The sequence below is a fragment of the Mustelus asterias genome, chromosome 9, assembly GCF_964213995.1.
Source record: "Mustelus asterias chromosome 9, sMusAst1.hap1.1, whole genome shotgun sequence".
In the NCBI taxonomy this organism is placed as follows: domain Eukaryota; kingdom Metazoa; phylum Chordata; class Chondrichthyes; order Carcharhiniformes; family Triakidae; genus Mustelus; species Mustelus asterias.
The window spans coordinates 67,689,468-67,701,680 of NC_135809.1; the positions used below are offsets into that span (position 1 = coordinate 67,689,468).

The 12,213-nt window shown below is 45.1% G+C and overlaps 1 protein-coding gene across 2 annotated transcripts in view; it reads right to left on the reverse strand.

Moving 5' to 3' along the window:
- Positions 1 to 12,213, reverse strand: part of kdm5a (lysine demethylase 5A) — a 323,208-nt gene that overhangs the window by 167,031 nt on the left and 143,964 nt on the right. For both annotated transcript variants that reach the window (XM_078220321.1, XM_078220322.1), the window contains one exon: positions 2,346 to 2,540. In XM_078220321.1, coding sequence (XP_078076447.1) covers positions 2,346 to 2,540 — 195 coding nt within the window. The remainder of the gene's footprint in view (positions 1 to 2,345; positions 2,541 to 12,213) is intronic.

The window sequence follows — 12,213 nt, forward strand, 5'->3', positions numbered from 1 at the left end:
AAGGAAATCCACACAGACACGAGGAGAATGTGCAAACTCCACAAAGACAGTGACCCAAGCCGGGAATCGAACCCAGGTCCCTGGAGCTGTGAAGCAGCAGTGCTAACCACTGTGCTATGCTACCGTGCCGCCCAACTGGTTGACACCACTGGATACAGCAAGGCCAATGGGCCCCAACAACATATGGCTGCTGTACTGAGGAACTCCAGAACTAGCCAAATCTGTAGCCAATTTGCTCCAGTACAGCTACACCATTGGCATCTACCCAACAATGTGCAAAATCACCCAAGTATGTCCTGCCAATGAAAAGCAGGAAAAATCCAGCCTGGCCAGTTATTACCACAACAGTTTACCCTCAATAAACATTAAAATAATGGAAGCTGAACCATGCTTTCAAGCGCATTCTGCAGGGACCACTCCTTCCATGACACCCTGGTCCATTGCTCCATCACACCCAACACCCAATCCACTACCCCTGCAATCAGAGAAAGTGCAACATCTGCCCCTTTGTTTCCTCCCTCCTCACTGCCCCAAACACTGTTTTCAGGTTAAGCAGCGTTTTATTTGCTCTTCCTTCAATTTGGTTTATTGCATTGGCTGCTCCCAATGCAGCCTCCTCTACATAGGGGAGACTGCTTTGCAGACACTTTTTCTTAGCCCACAAGCATGATCCCAACGTTCCTATCACTTGCCATTTTAACTCAGCACCTTGCTCTCATGCCCACATATCTATCCATGGCCTGCTGCTGTGCTTCTGTGAAGCCGGGCGAACCTGGAGGAGCAGCATCTCATCTTCCAGTTGGGCATGCTGCAGCCCTTGGGATTCAACTTTGAGTTTGGCAACTTTAGATCTTGACCATGATCCTCCATTTAAACCCCCCTCCACTACTTCTTTTTATCAAATATTACATCTATGTTTTTCCTCAAGGCAAGACACCCCCTCCCGCTCTCACACCAGGCCATTTCTTCTTAAAATTGCTATTTCTTGTTGCAGTTTCTACATTCTTTCTCCCTCCCTTCAGACTTGATGAAGAGTCGATGACTCAAAATGCTAACTCTGTTTCTCTCCCCATATATGCTGGCAGGCCTGCTGAGTTTTTCCAGTATCCTCTGTTCTCAACAACAACTTGTTGACTGATGCACAACTTGTGTCCGTAGATGTAGATTCCAGACCATTACAGCTTTGATCCAAAAATAGACAAAAGGGGTGCTTTCATCAATGATCTTCCATCGTGCAAGATCAGAAGTGGTCTGATTTGAATTGGTCCCTTTTAGCACAATAGAATGATGGAGGGTGGCCTCATTCTGAAGATGGTATTTGGTCTCCACAAGGATTGTGCAGTGGTTATTCCTGTCACATCTGAGACAGATTGGTGACAAGGTCGCAAAGGATTTTTCCTCATGTTGGTTCTCTCACCCGATGTAGCCAGGCTGATAAAGTCTGGCAGCTATGCCCCTCAGAGCTTGGATGCTCAGTCAGCCGTTGTGCTACTGATTAGGTCTTAGTGATCCCTCACCCAGCGTACATTCTGTGCCCTTACTTAGAAGGAGCAATGAGGAAAGCATCATTCAATGTAGAAAAACACCAAACCACCAGCTGATGGAATGCAGCAGCCGGTAACCAACAGAAAAAGTTTCCTTCCTCATGTTTGACCTGATGCCGTGAGACTTTGTGGGGTCTGAAGTCAAAGTTAAGGACTCCTTCTAGTCCGTCTCCATTGTGCACCAGTGAGCTGCAACTTCTGGTGGGTTCCAGGGAACAGAATATACCCAGGGGTGGGAATGGATACATCTGGCACATTGTCTGGAAGGTATAATTCGATGAGTATGATTGTGTCAGGTTTTTGCATGGCTAGTCTTTGGGGCAGGCCTCAATTTCTGCACAAGTTCCAGAATGGCAGCAAGGAGCATATTGCAGGGTTGACTGAGCTGAGCACACCTTTGTCATGTCCTAGGTCCATATCTGTCGGGGTCATCTGTTTCTTTATTCTTAATTTTTCGGTAGTAGTTTGATACTATTAAGTGGCTTGCTAGGCCGTTTCATAGGGCTGCTAAGATTCACCCATATTGCTGGACCACTGGTGGCAGATTTTCTTCCCTAAAATACGAGTGAATCAGACAGTTTGCTACAGAATCCAATAGTTTCATGGCCACCATTATTATCATTGTTTTAATTCAGTAATTTTTTTCATTAATTGTATTTAAATTTCCCAGCTATGATTTTAACTCATGTCTCTGGACCACTAGTCCAGGATACTGGATTACTAGTATAGGAACATAACTATCATACTACCAGTCTCAACAATATGCTGCATCATTCTATCATTCTACATATCCTTACATACCATTTGATTGGCTGCCTTTCTCAGCTGTGTCTCCTCCTCAATCATGGTCACCATCTCCTTGTAGACAGCAGCAGCCAACTCAACATCCAAACTCTCCGGATCAGCTGCCATCTTGCAGATCAGCTCTTCATGTGAGAACACACAATATCGATGCAGGCGTCGGTAATGGCTGACACACTGACGGCCAATGGGAAGCTAAAGTCAATGAAACTGAAGAATCAATACTGCATTCCAGCAAATGACAGTCCTCTGCTAACACAGTAGCTATAAACATAGAAAATGGGAGGAGTAAGCCTTTCAGCCTGCTTCCAAAAGGATTGTCACATTTACCAAGTGCAGCTGGCAACATACATAACTTCACATTCTGAAGTCCAATTGAGTAACCATCTCAGGAGATCAGGTACCAAACAAAAATGTCCCTCTCTTCCACTGAATTCCAAATGTTAGAAATGGAGAGATGGCAATGAGACATCTGTAGGTCAAGAATTATTAGCTTAATTTTTGACACTTTGTTTTAATTTGAAAAGCACTAACCAGTATCCCGCGGAAGTATTCATAATCGAGACAGAGGTCTACTGAAACGATCTACAAGAGATCACCAGAAAAAGGGAGGTAAATAATTTTTGATTAGTTCCTAAATCTCAGGAGTTCTCAGATAGGACAATTCTATAAATAAAACTGTGGGAGAGAGCACCCGGAGTGAGATGTGGCTACATGTGGGGCTATCAGGAATTTGGAACTGAGTGGAAATTTGGTGCAGAGGGAAAAGAGGTGCTTTCTAACTTTTAAATCCTAGGAGTGGTCTTGCCCTGCAGTAATAGAGGACACAAGGGAAAGAGCTGATGGGTAAGAAGTGGGTATGGTCGGGTAGGTATTTAAGAGTTCTTTCACTTATAGTTATCACTTGTAGTTTCAGTGGTCATCATTCTGGTTTATCGTTTGTAAACGTTATATTCGGTTGTAACAAGGAGCAGGAAAGAAGGGCCTTCGAGAATTGGATATAAACTGATATCAAGCATCTTCCAAAAGTTTAATTTAAAGGGGGAAAGTCATGACAGGAGAGCTCTAAGCCATGGTCTGTTCCTCATACTCCATCTGGGAAGCCAGGAACATTTCCAGTTCCCGGGTCAGCATGTGTGTAGGAAATGTCTCCACCTGCAGGTCCTGGTAGACCGCATTTTGGAGCTGGAGCGGCGGCTGAGGACACTGTGGAGCATGCGCAAGGTGCAGAGCATCATGGGTAGCACATATATCAGTTCCCGCAGGGTTCAGTTCTCAGACCACAACTATTTACAATCTATATCAATGACCTACAAGCAGGGACAGAGTGTAACATAGTGAAATTTGCTGACGACACGAAAATAGGTGGGAAAGCAGGCTGTGATGAGGAGATTAAAAGTTTACAAATGGATATTGACAGGCTAGGGGAATGGACTAGAATCTGGCAGAGTTTAATGTGGATAAATGGGAGATTATCCATTTTGACCAGAAAAATAAAAGGGCAAATTACTATTTAAATGGGAAATAGATTCAAAAGGCATCTGTGCAGAGTGATCTGGGTGCCCTTGTGCATGAGTCTCAGAAAGTGGGTATGCAGATGCAGAATGTTATAAGGAAGGCAAAAGGAATCTTGGCATTTATTGCAAAGGGTTTAGAGTATAAAAATAGAGAAGTGTTGTTACAATTGTATAAGGCATTGGTGTATTGATTCCAGGTTTGAAGGGGCTGTCGTATGAGGAGTGGTTGAGCACCTTGGGCTTGTACTCACTGGAGTATAGAAAAATGAGGGGGAATTTGATTGAAGTACATAAAATACTCAACGGGATTGATAAAGTAAATGTTAACCAACTGTTCCCCCTTCTAGAACAGCCTAGGACAAGAGGTCATAGTTGTAGAGTAAGAGGGGAGAGAGTAAGAGGGGAGAGGTCAAGACAGAGACTTGTGAATCTATGGAAGTCACTGCCCCAGAGGGCAGTGGATGCAGAATCAATCAATGGATTCAAGAAAGAGATAGATAAATATTTGATCAAAAGCGGGATAAAGGGCCATGGGGAAAAGGTAGGGAAGTGGAGTTAGCATGAGATAGAAATCAGCCATGACCATATAGAATGGCGGAGCATGCTCAATGGGCTGAATTGTCTATTCTCGCTCCTAGTTCCCATGTTTCTACAGAGAGGTGATCATAGCGCAGGCTAAGATTCCCCAGGCAGGAAAGGAATGTGTGTCGACGAGGCAAAGCAAGAAGGCAAGGCAGGCACTGCAGAATCTCCTGTGGTTATTCCCCTGCAAAACAGATATATCATTTTGGATACTGTTGAGGGGAATGGCCTCTCAGGGGAAAGCAGCAACAGCCAAATCTGTTGCAATACGGTTGGTTCTGCTGCTGCAGGGAGGAGTAAAAAAGCATGAGAATGCAACAGTCATAGAGGATTCAATTGGAAGGGATTAGAAAGGCATTTTTGTGGCTGCATGATGGTATGTTGTCTCCCTGGTGCTGTGGTCAAGGATGTTTCAGAGTGGCTGGAGGATATTCTGAAGGGGGAGGGTGGACAGCCAGTGTGTCGTGGTACACATTGGTACAAATGACATAAGTGAAAAAAAGTATGAGGTCCTAACAGCAGATTACAGGCAGCTAGGAAGCAAGCTGAAAAGTAGGACCTTAAAAGGTAGTGATCTCAGGATCACTACCGTTGCCACGTGCTAGTGAGAGCAGAAACAGCGGGATATATATGTAGCTGAAAAGATCATGCGAGGGGAGGGTTTCAGGGACATTGGGACCGGTTCTGGGGGAGGTGGGACCTATACAAACTGGACGGGTTACACCTAGGCAGGATCGGGACTGATGTCCTTGGAGTGGTATTTGCTAGTGTTTTTTTTTTATTCGTGGGACATGGGCATCGCAGGCTGGCCAGCATTTATTGCCCAAGCCTAGTTGCCCTTGAGAAGATGGTGGTGAGCTGCCTTCTTGAATCGCTGCAGTACATGTTCTGTGGGTTGACCCACAATGCTGTTCGGGAGGGAATTCCAGGATTTAGACCCAGCGACTGTGAAGTAACGGCGATATATTTCCAAGTCAGGATGATAAGTGGCTTGGAGGGGAACTTGCAGGTGGTGGTGTTCCCATGTACCTGCTGCCCTTGTCCTTCTAGATGGAAGTGGTCGTGGGTTTGGAAGGTGCTGTCGAAAGATCTTTGGTGAATTGCTGCAGTGCATCTTGTGGATAGTACACACTGCTGCTATTGAGCGTCGATGGTGGAGGAATCGAATGTTTGTAGATGAGGTGCCAATCAAGCGGGCTGCTTTGTCCTGGGTGATGTCAAGCTTTTTGAGTGTTGTTGGAGCTGCACCCATCCAGGCAAGTAGGGAATATTCCATCACACTCCTGACTTGTGTCTTGTAGATGGTGGAGAGGCTTTGGGGAGTCAGGAGGTGAGTTACTCACCGCAGTATTCCTAGCCTCTTACCAGCTCTTGTAGCCACCGTGTAGGGGCAGCTTTAAACTAACATGGCAGGGGGGTGGGAACCTACGTAAAAATTCAGGGTGGAGGGAATCAAGAACAAGAGGAAAAGCCAGCAAGCAGAATAAGAAAAGTGATAAGCAGAAAAATCAAGGGCCAGGATCAAACAAGGACAGAGTAAAAAACAGTAGGAATGGGACAAGAAATGTTAAAAGTGCTCACCTTAAGGAATGCTCGGAGCATTCGAAACAAAATGGATGAATTAGTTACGCAGATAGATGTAAAAGGGGATGATATAGTTGGCATTACGGAGACATGGCTCCAAGGTGACCAAGGATGGGAATTAAACATAGAGGTCGATTCAGTGTTTAGAAAAGCCAAACAGAAAGGAAACGGTGATGGCAATGCATTGTTGATTATAAATGATATTGATACAATATTGTGAAAGATATTAGTGCAGACAACATGGAATCTGTATGGGTCAATTTAAAAAACACAAAGGAATAAAAACATTTGTGGGGGTGGTATACAGACCACTAAACTGTAGTGGTAATGTTAGACAGGATGCTATTTAACACATGCTTGTGTTAAAGGAACATCTGTGATTATGGGTGACTTTAATCTGCATATAGATTGGGGGAGTCAAATAAGTCACAGTACAATAGAGGAGGAATTTCTGGAGTGCATACAGGATGATTTTCTGGAGCAATACGATAGAATAGAATACGATAGAATCCCTACAGTACAGAAAGAGGCCATTCGGCCCATCGCATCTGCACCGACCACAATCCCACCCAGGCCCTACCCCCATATCCCTACATATTTTACCCACTAATCCCTCTAACCTACACATCTCAGGACACTAAGGGGCAATTTTAGCATGGACAATCAACCTAACCCGCACATCTTTGGACTGTGGGAGGAAACCGGAGCACCCGGAGGAAACCCACGCAGACACAGGGAGAACGTGCAAACTCCACACAGACAGTGACCCGAGCCGGGAATCGAACCCAGGTCCCTGGAGCTGTGAAGCAGCAGTGCTAACCACTGTGCTACCGTGCCGCCCAAGGAGGTGAGGGAAGAGATTGCAGAGCCTCTGGCGATGATCTTTGCGTCGTCAATGGAGACGGGAGAGGTGCCGGAGGATTGGAGGATTGCGGATGTGGTTCCTATTTTCAAGAAGGGGAATAGGGATAGCCCAGGAAATTACCGACCGGTGAGTCTAACCTCAGTGGTTGGTAAGCTGATGGAGAAGATCCTGAGGGACAAGATTTATGAGCATTGAGGGAGGTTTAGTATGCTCAAGAATACTCAGCATGGCTTTGTCAAAGGCAGATCGTGCCTTACGAGCCTGGTGGAGTTCTTAGAAAATGTGGCTAAACACATTGACGAAGGGAAAGCGGTAGATGTGGTTTATATGGATTTTAGCAAGGCGTTCGATAAGGTCCCCCATGCAAAGCTTCTCGAAAAAGTGAGAGGGCATGGGATCCAAGGGGCTGCTGCCCTGTGGATCCAGAACTGGCTTGCCCAAAGGAGGCAGAGAGTGGGTATAGATGGGTCTTTTTCTAAATGGAGGTCGGTCACCAGTGGTGTGCCCCAGGGATCTGTACTGGGACCCTTGCTGTTTGTCATTTTCATAAATGACCTGGATGAGGAAGTGGAGGGATGTGTTGGTAAGTTTGCCGACGACACCAAGGTTGGTGGGGTTGTGGATAGTCTGGAGGGATGTCAGAAGTTACAGAAGGACATAGATAGGATGCAAGACTGGGCGGAGAAGTGGCAGATGGACTTCAACCCAGATAAATGCGTCGTGGTCCATTTTGGCAGGTCGAATGGGATGAAGGAGTACAATATAAAGGGAAAGACTCTTAGTACTGTAGAGGATCAGAAGGACCTTGGGGTCCGGGTCCATAGGACTCTAAAATCGGCCCCGCAGGTGGAGGAGGTGGTTAAGAAGGCGTATGGTGTGCTGGCCTTTATCAATCGAGGGATTGAGTTTAGGAGTCCGGGGATAATGATGCAGCTATATAAGACCCTCGTCAGACCCCACTTGGAGTACTGTGCTCAGTTCTGGTCGCCTCATTACAGGAAGGATGTGGAAAAGATTGAAAGGGTGCAGAGGAGATTTACAAGGATGTTGCCTGGATTGAGTGGCATGCCTTATGAGGATAGGCTGAGGGAGCTTGGTCTTTTCTCCTTGGAGAGACGTAGGATGAGAGGAGACCTAATAGAGGTATATAAGATGTTGAGAGGCATAGATCGGGTGGACTCTCAGAGGCTTTTTCCCAGGGTGGAAATGGCTGCTACGAGAGGACACAGGTTTCAGGTGCTGGGGGGTAGGTACAGGGGAAATGTTAGGGGGAAGTTTTTCACACAGAGGGTGGTGGGCGAGTGGAATTGGCTGCCGTCAGTGGTGGTGGAGGCAAACTCAATAGGGTCTTTTAAGTGACTCCTGGATGAGTACATGGGACTTAATGGGATGGAGGGTTATAGGTCGGCCTAAAAGGTAGGGATATGTTCGGCACAACTTGTGGGGCCGAAGGGCCTGTTTTGTGCTGTAGTTTTCTATGTTTCTATACTTCTCAACATCTTGTACACCTCTATCAGGTCACCACTCATCCTTCGTCTCTCCAAGGAGAAAAGACCGAGCTCCCTCAGCCTATCCTCATAAGGCATGCCAACCAATCCAGGCAACATCCTTGTAAATCTTCTCTGCACCCTTTCAATCATTTCCACATCCCTCCTGTAATGAGGCGACCAGAACTGAGCACAGTACTCCAAGTGGGGTCTGACAAGGGTCTCATAAAGCTGCATCATTATCTCCCGACTCCTAAACTCAATCCCTCGATTGATGAAGGCCAGCACACCATACGCCTTCTTAACCACCTCCTCTACCTGCGAGGACGATTTAAGAGCCCTATGGACCCGGACCCCAAGGTCCTTCTGATCCTCTACACTGCTAAGAGTCTTACCCTTGATATTATACTCCTTCATCCCATTTGACCTGCCAAAATGGACCACTACACATTTATCTGGGTTGAAGTCCATCTGCCACTTCTCCGCCCAGTCTTGCATCCTATCTATGTCACGCTGCAGCTTCTGACATCCCTCCAAACTTTCCACAACACCACCAACCTTCGTGTCGTTGGCAAACTTACCAACCCATCCCTCCACTTCCTCATCCAGGTCATTTATGAAAATGACAAACAGCAAGGGTCCCAGAACAGATCCCTGGGGCACTCCACTGGTGACCGACCTCCATTCAGAAAAAGACCCGTCTACAACCACTCTTTGCCTTCTGCAGGCAAGTCAGTTCTGAATCCACAAGGCAACAGCCCCTTGGATCCCATGCCCTCTCACTTTCTTGAGAAGTCTTGCATGAGGGACCTTATCGAACGCCTTGCTGAAGTCCATGTAAACCACATCTACCGCTTTTCCTTCGTCAATGTGTTTAGTCACATTTTCAAAGAACTCCACCAGGCTCGTAAGGCACGATTTGCCTTTGACAAAGCCGTGCTGACTACTTTTGAGCATACTAAACTTCTCTAAATGTTCATAAATCCTGTCCCTCAGGATCTTCTCCATCAACTTACGAACCACTGAGGTTAGACTCACCGGTCGGTAATTTCCTGGGGTATCCCTATTCCCTTTCTTGAATACAGGAATCACATCCACAATCCTCCAATTGTAATTGTAGATTGGTACTTTAAAAATTGTAAAATACTAGGGAAAAAGCACTATGGTCCCTTTAAAAAGGTGGTGCTTTTTCTGTGTTTAGAAAGTTAAAAACGCAAGTGCAGATAGAGTGCCTCAAAATGAAACATTTGTATCAGAAGGTCAAGCAACAGGGTTACCAAGGCAACGGGCTTTCAGGCATTTGAATTATTTGAATTCAGCCCATGTGAATTGGGCACTTAGATACCAAGAACCTATTAAATTTAAATCTGATGGTTTTGGCAACCTATGACCAATCCTAATCTGGGGAATATTGATATGTCATCATAGGTATAAAAGGAAGGTGGCAGTGCGACAGAGGAGGAGAGCAACTGCTACCTGCCACAGCTCATAGCTTTTAACTCAAAGCCTCATCTAGAGAGCAAAAAGGAAAGAATAATCAACAGAGAAGGCCCAGAATATTCCGGAAGACACAAAACCCGGTTGTAATTGAGATAGCAACTAAAATTCTATTTTTTGTTAATAAGTGGGAATTGCATTTATCTAAACAGCATTCCATTAGAATTGTGTTTTATTCAGTTTGTTAATCGTTAACTTGTTCACTGTTAGATAAATACATTGTTACTTGTTGACTTTAAAGAGAATGTCAGGGAGTTATTTTGATTTAACCACTAATAGTTGCTGAAGAGCAGATCGTACCACTTCACACTCATTTTTACAGGTACGTGTTAGTTCTTGGAGGGGGGGATCCATCTCCACTTCATAACAGATCCTTTTTTTTTTACACAGAGTGGTAGGTGTCTGGAATGTGCTACCAGAGGTGGTGATAGAGGCAGATACAATAGGGGTGTTTAACGGGCTTTCAGATAAGTATGTGAATATGCAAGGAATCGAGGGATATGGGCCAAGGGCAGGTGGAAGGGATTAGTGTAATTTGGCGTCATGTTCGGCACAACATCGTGGGCCGAAAGGCCTGTTCCTGTGCTATACTGTTCTATGTTCTACTGGTGGTTACTTTCCAAAATTCTTTGGACTCTGGACTGGTTCCTACAGGTAGCTGGAGGTAGCTAATGTAAGCCCGCTATTCAAAAATGGAGGTAGAGAGAAAACATGGTACTATATGCCAGTGAGCCTAATGTCGGTACTGGGAAAGTTGCTCCATTATCAAGGATTTCATAACTCAGCATTTGGAAAGCAGTGGTTTAATCAGACAAAATCAACATGAATTTGCAAAAGGGGAATCATGCTTCATAAATCTATAGGTATTCTTGGAAGATGTAACTTGTAGGTGGCACAGTGGTTAGAATTGCTGTCTCACAGTGCCAGGGACCCAGGTGGCCTGGCGCTCCAGACACCTACCACTCTGTGTAAAGAAAAAGGATCTGTTATGAAGTGGAGATGGATCCCCCCCTCCAAGAACTAACACATACCTGTAAAAGTGAGTGTGAAGTGGTACGATCTGATCTTCAGCAACTTTGTGGTTAAATCAAAATAACTCCCTGACATTCTCTTTAAAGTCAACAAGTAACAATGTATTTATCAAATAACAGTGAACAAGTTAACTAACAAACTGAATTCAATTCTAATGGAATGCTGTTTAGATAAATACAATTCCCACTTATTAACAAATCGGTCTTGGGTGACTGTGTGAAGTTTGCAGTTTCTCTCCATATCTGCATGATTTCCTCCCACAGTCCAAAGATGTGCAGGTTAGGTAGATTGGCCAGGCTAAATTGCCCTTAGTGTCCGAAGATATATAGGTTGAGATCGGTGTGGTAAAAATGTGGGGATATGGGAATAAGGCCTGGGTAGGTGCCAGTGCAGAATCAATGGACCGAAAGGCCTCTTTCTGCACTGTAGGAATTCTATGATTCTTGTAGAGTTGACTAAGGAGAACTGGTGGATGCGGTCTATTTAGGCTTTCAGAAAGCTTTCAACAAGATTTCACATAGCAGACTACTATGTAAAGTTAAAGCGCATGGGATTACGGGTAGTGATTTGAGATGGATCGAAAGCTGATTAGCAGATAGGAAGCAAAGAGTTGGCATAAATGGGTCTTTTTTCCCTGATTGGCAAGTAGTGACGAGTGGGCTACCGTAGGGATCTGTGCTGGGACCGCAACTGTTCACATTACATATTAATGATTTGGAAGAGGGAACTAAATGTATTATCTCCAAATGATGCAAAGTTGGGTGGGAGGATGCAGAAATGCTTCAGTGTGATTCGGACAGGCTGAGGGCATGTACAGGGCAGATGCAGCACAATATGGATAAATGTGAGTTTATCCACTTCGGTAGCAATAATAGGAAGGCAGATTATTATTTGAACAGGTGTAAATTGAGAGGTGGATATTTAGCGAGACCTTGGTATCCTCGTGCATCAAGTCACTGAAAGTAAGTTCGCAGGTACAGTAGACAAATGGTATGTTAGCCTTCATAGCGAGAGGATTTGAGTATGGGAATAAAGACGTTTTATTGCAATTGTATAGGGGGTCGGTGAGGCCACCTGGAGTATTGTGTGTAGTTAGTGTCCTTATCTGAGGAAGGATGTCCTTGCTATAGAGGAAGTACAGCAAAGGTTTACTTGGCTGATTCTTGGGATGACAGGTCTGTCATGAGGAGCGACGAAGTCAAAGAGTGAGAGGGAATCTCATAAAACTTAGAGTTCTAACAGATTATACAGGGTAGATTCAGGAAAAATGTTCCTGATGATGGGGGAGTCCAGAACTAGGGTCA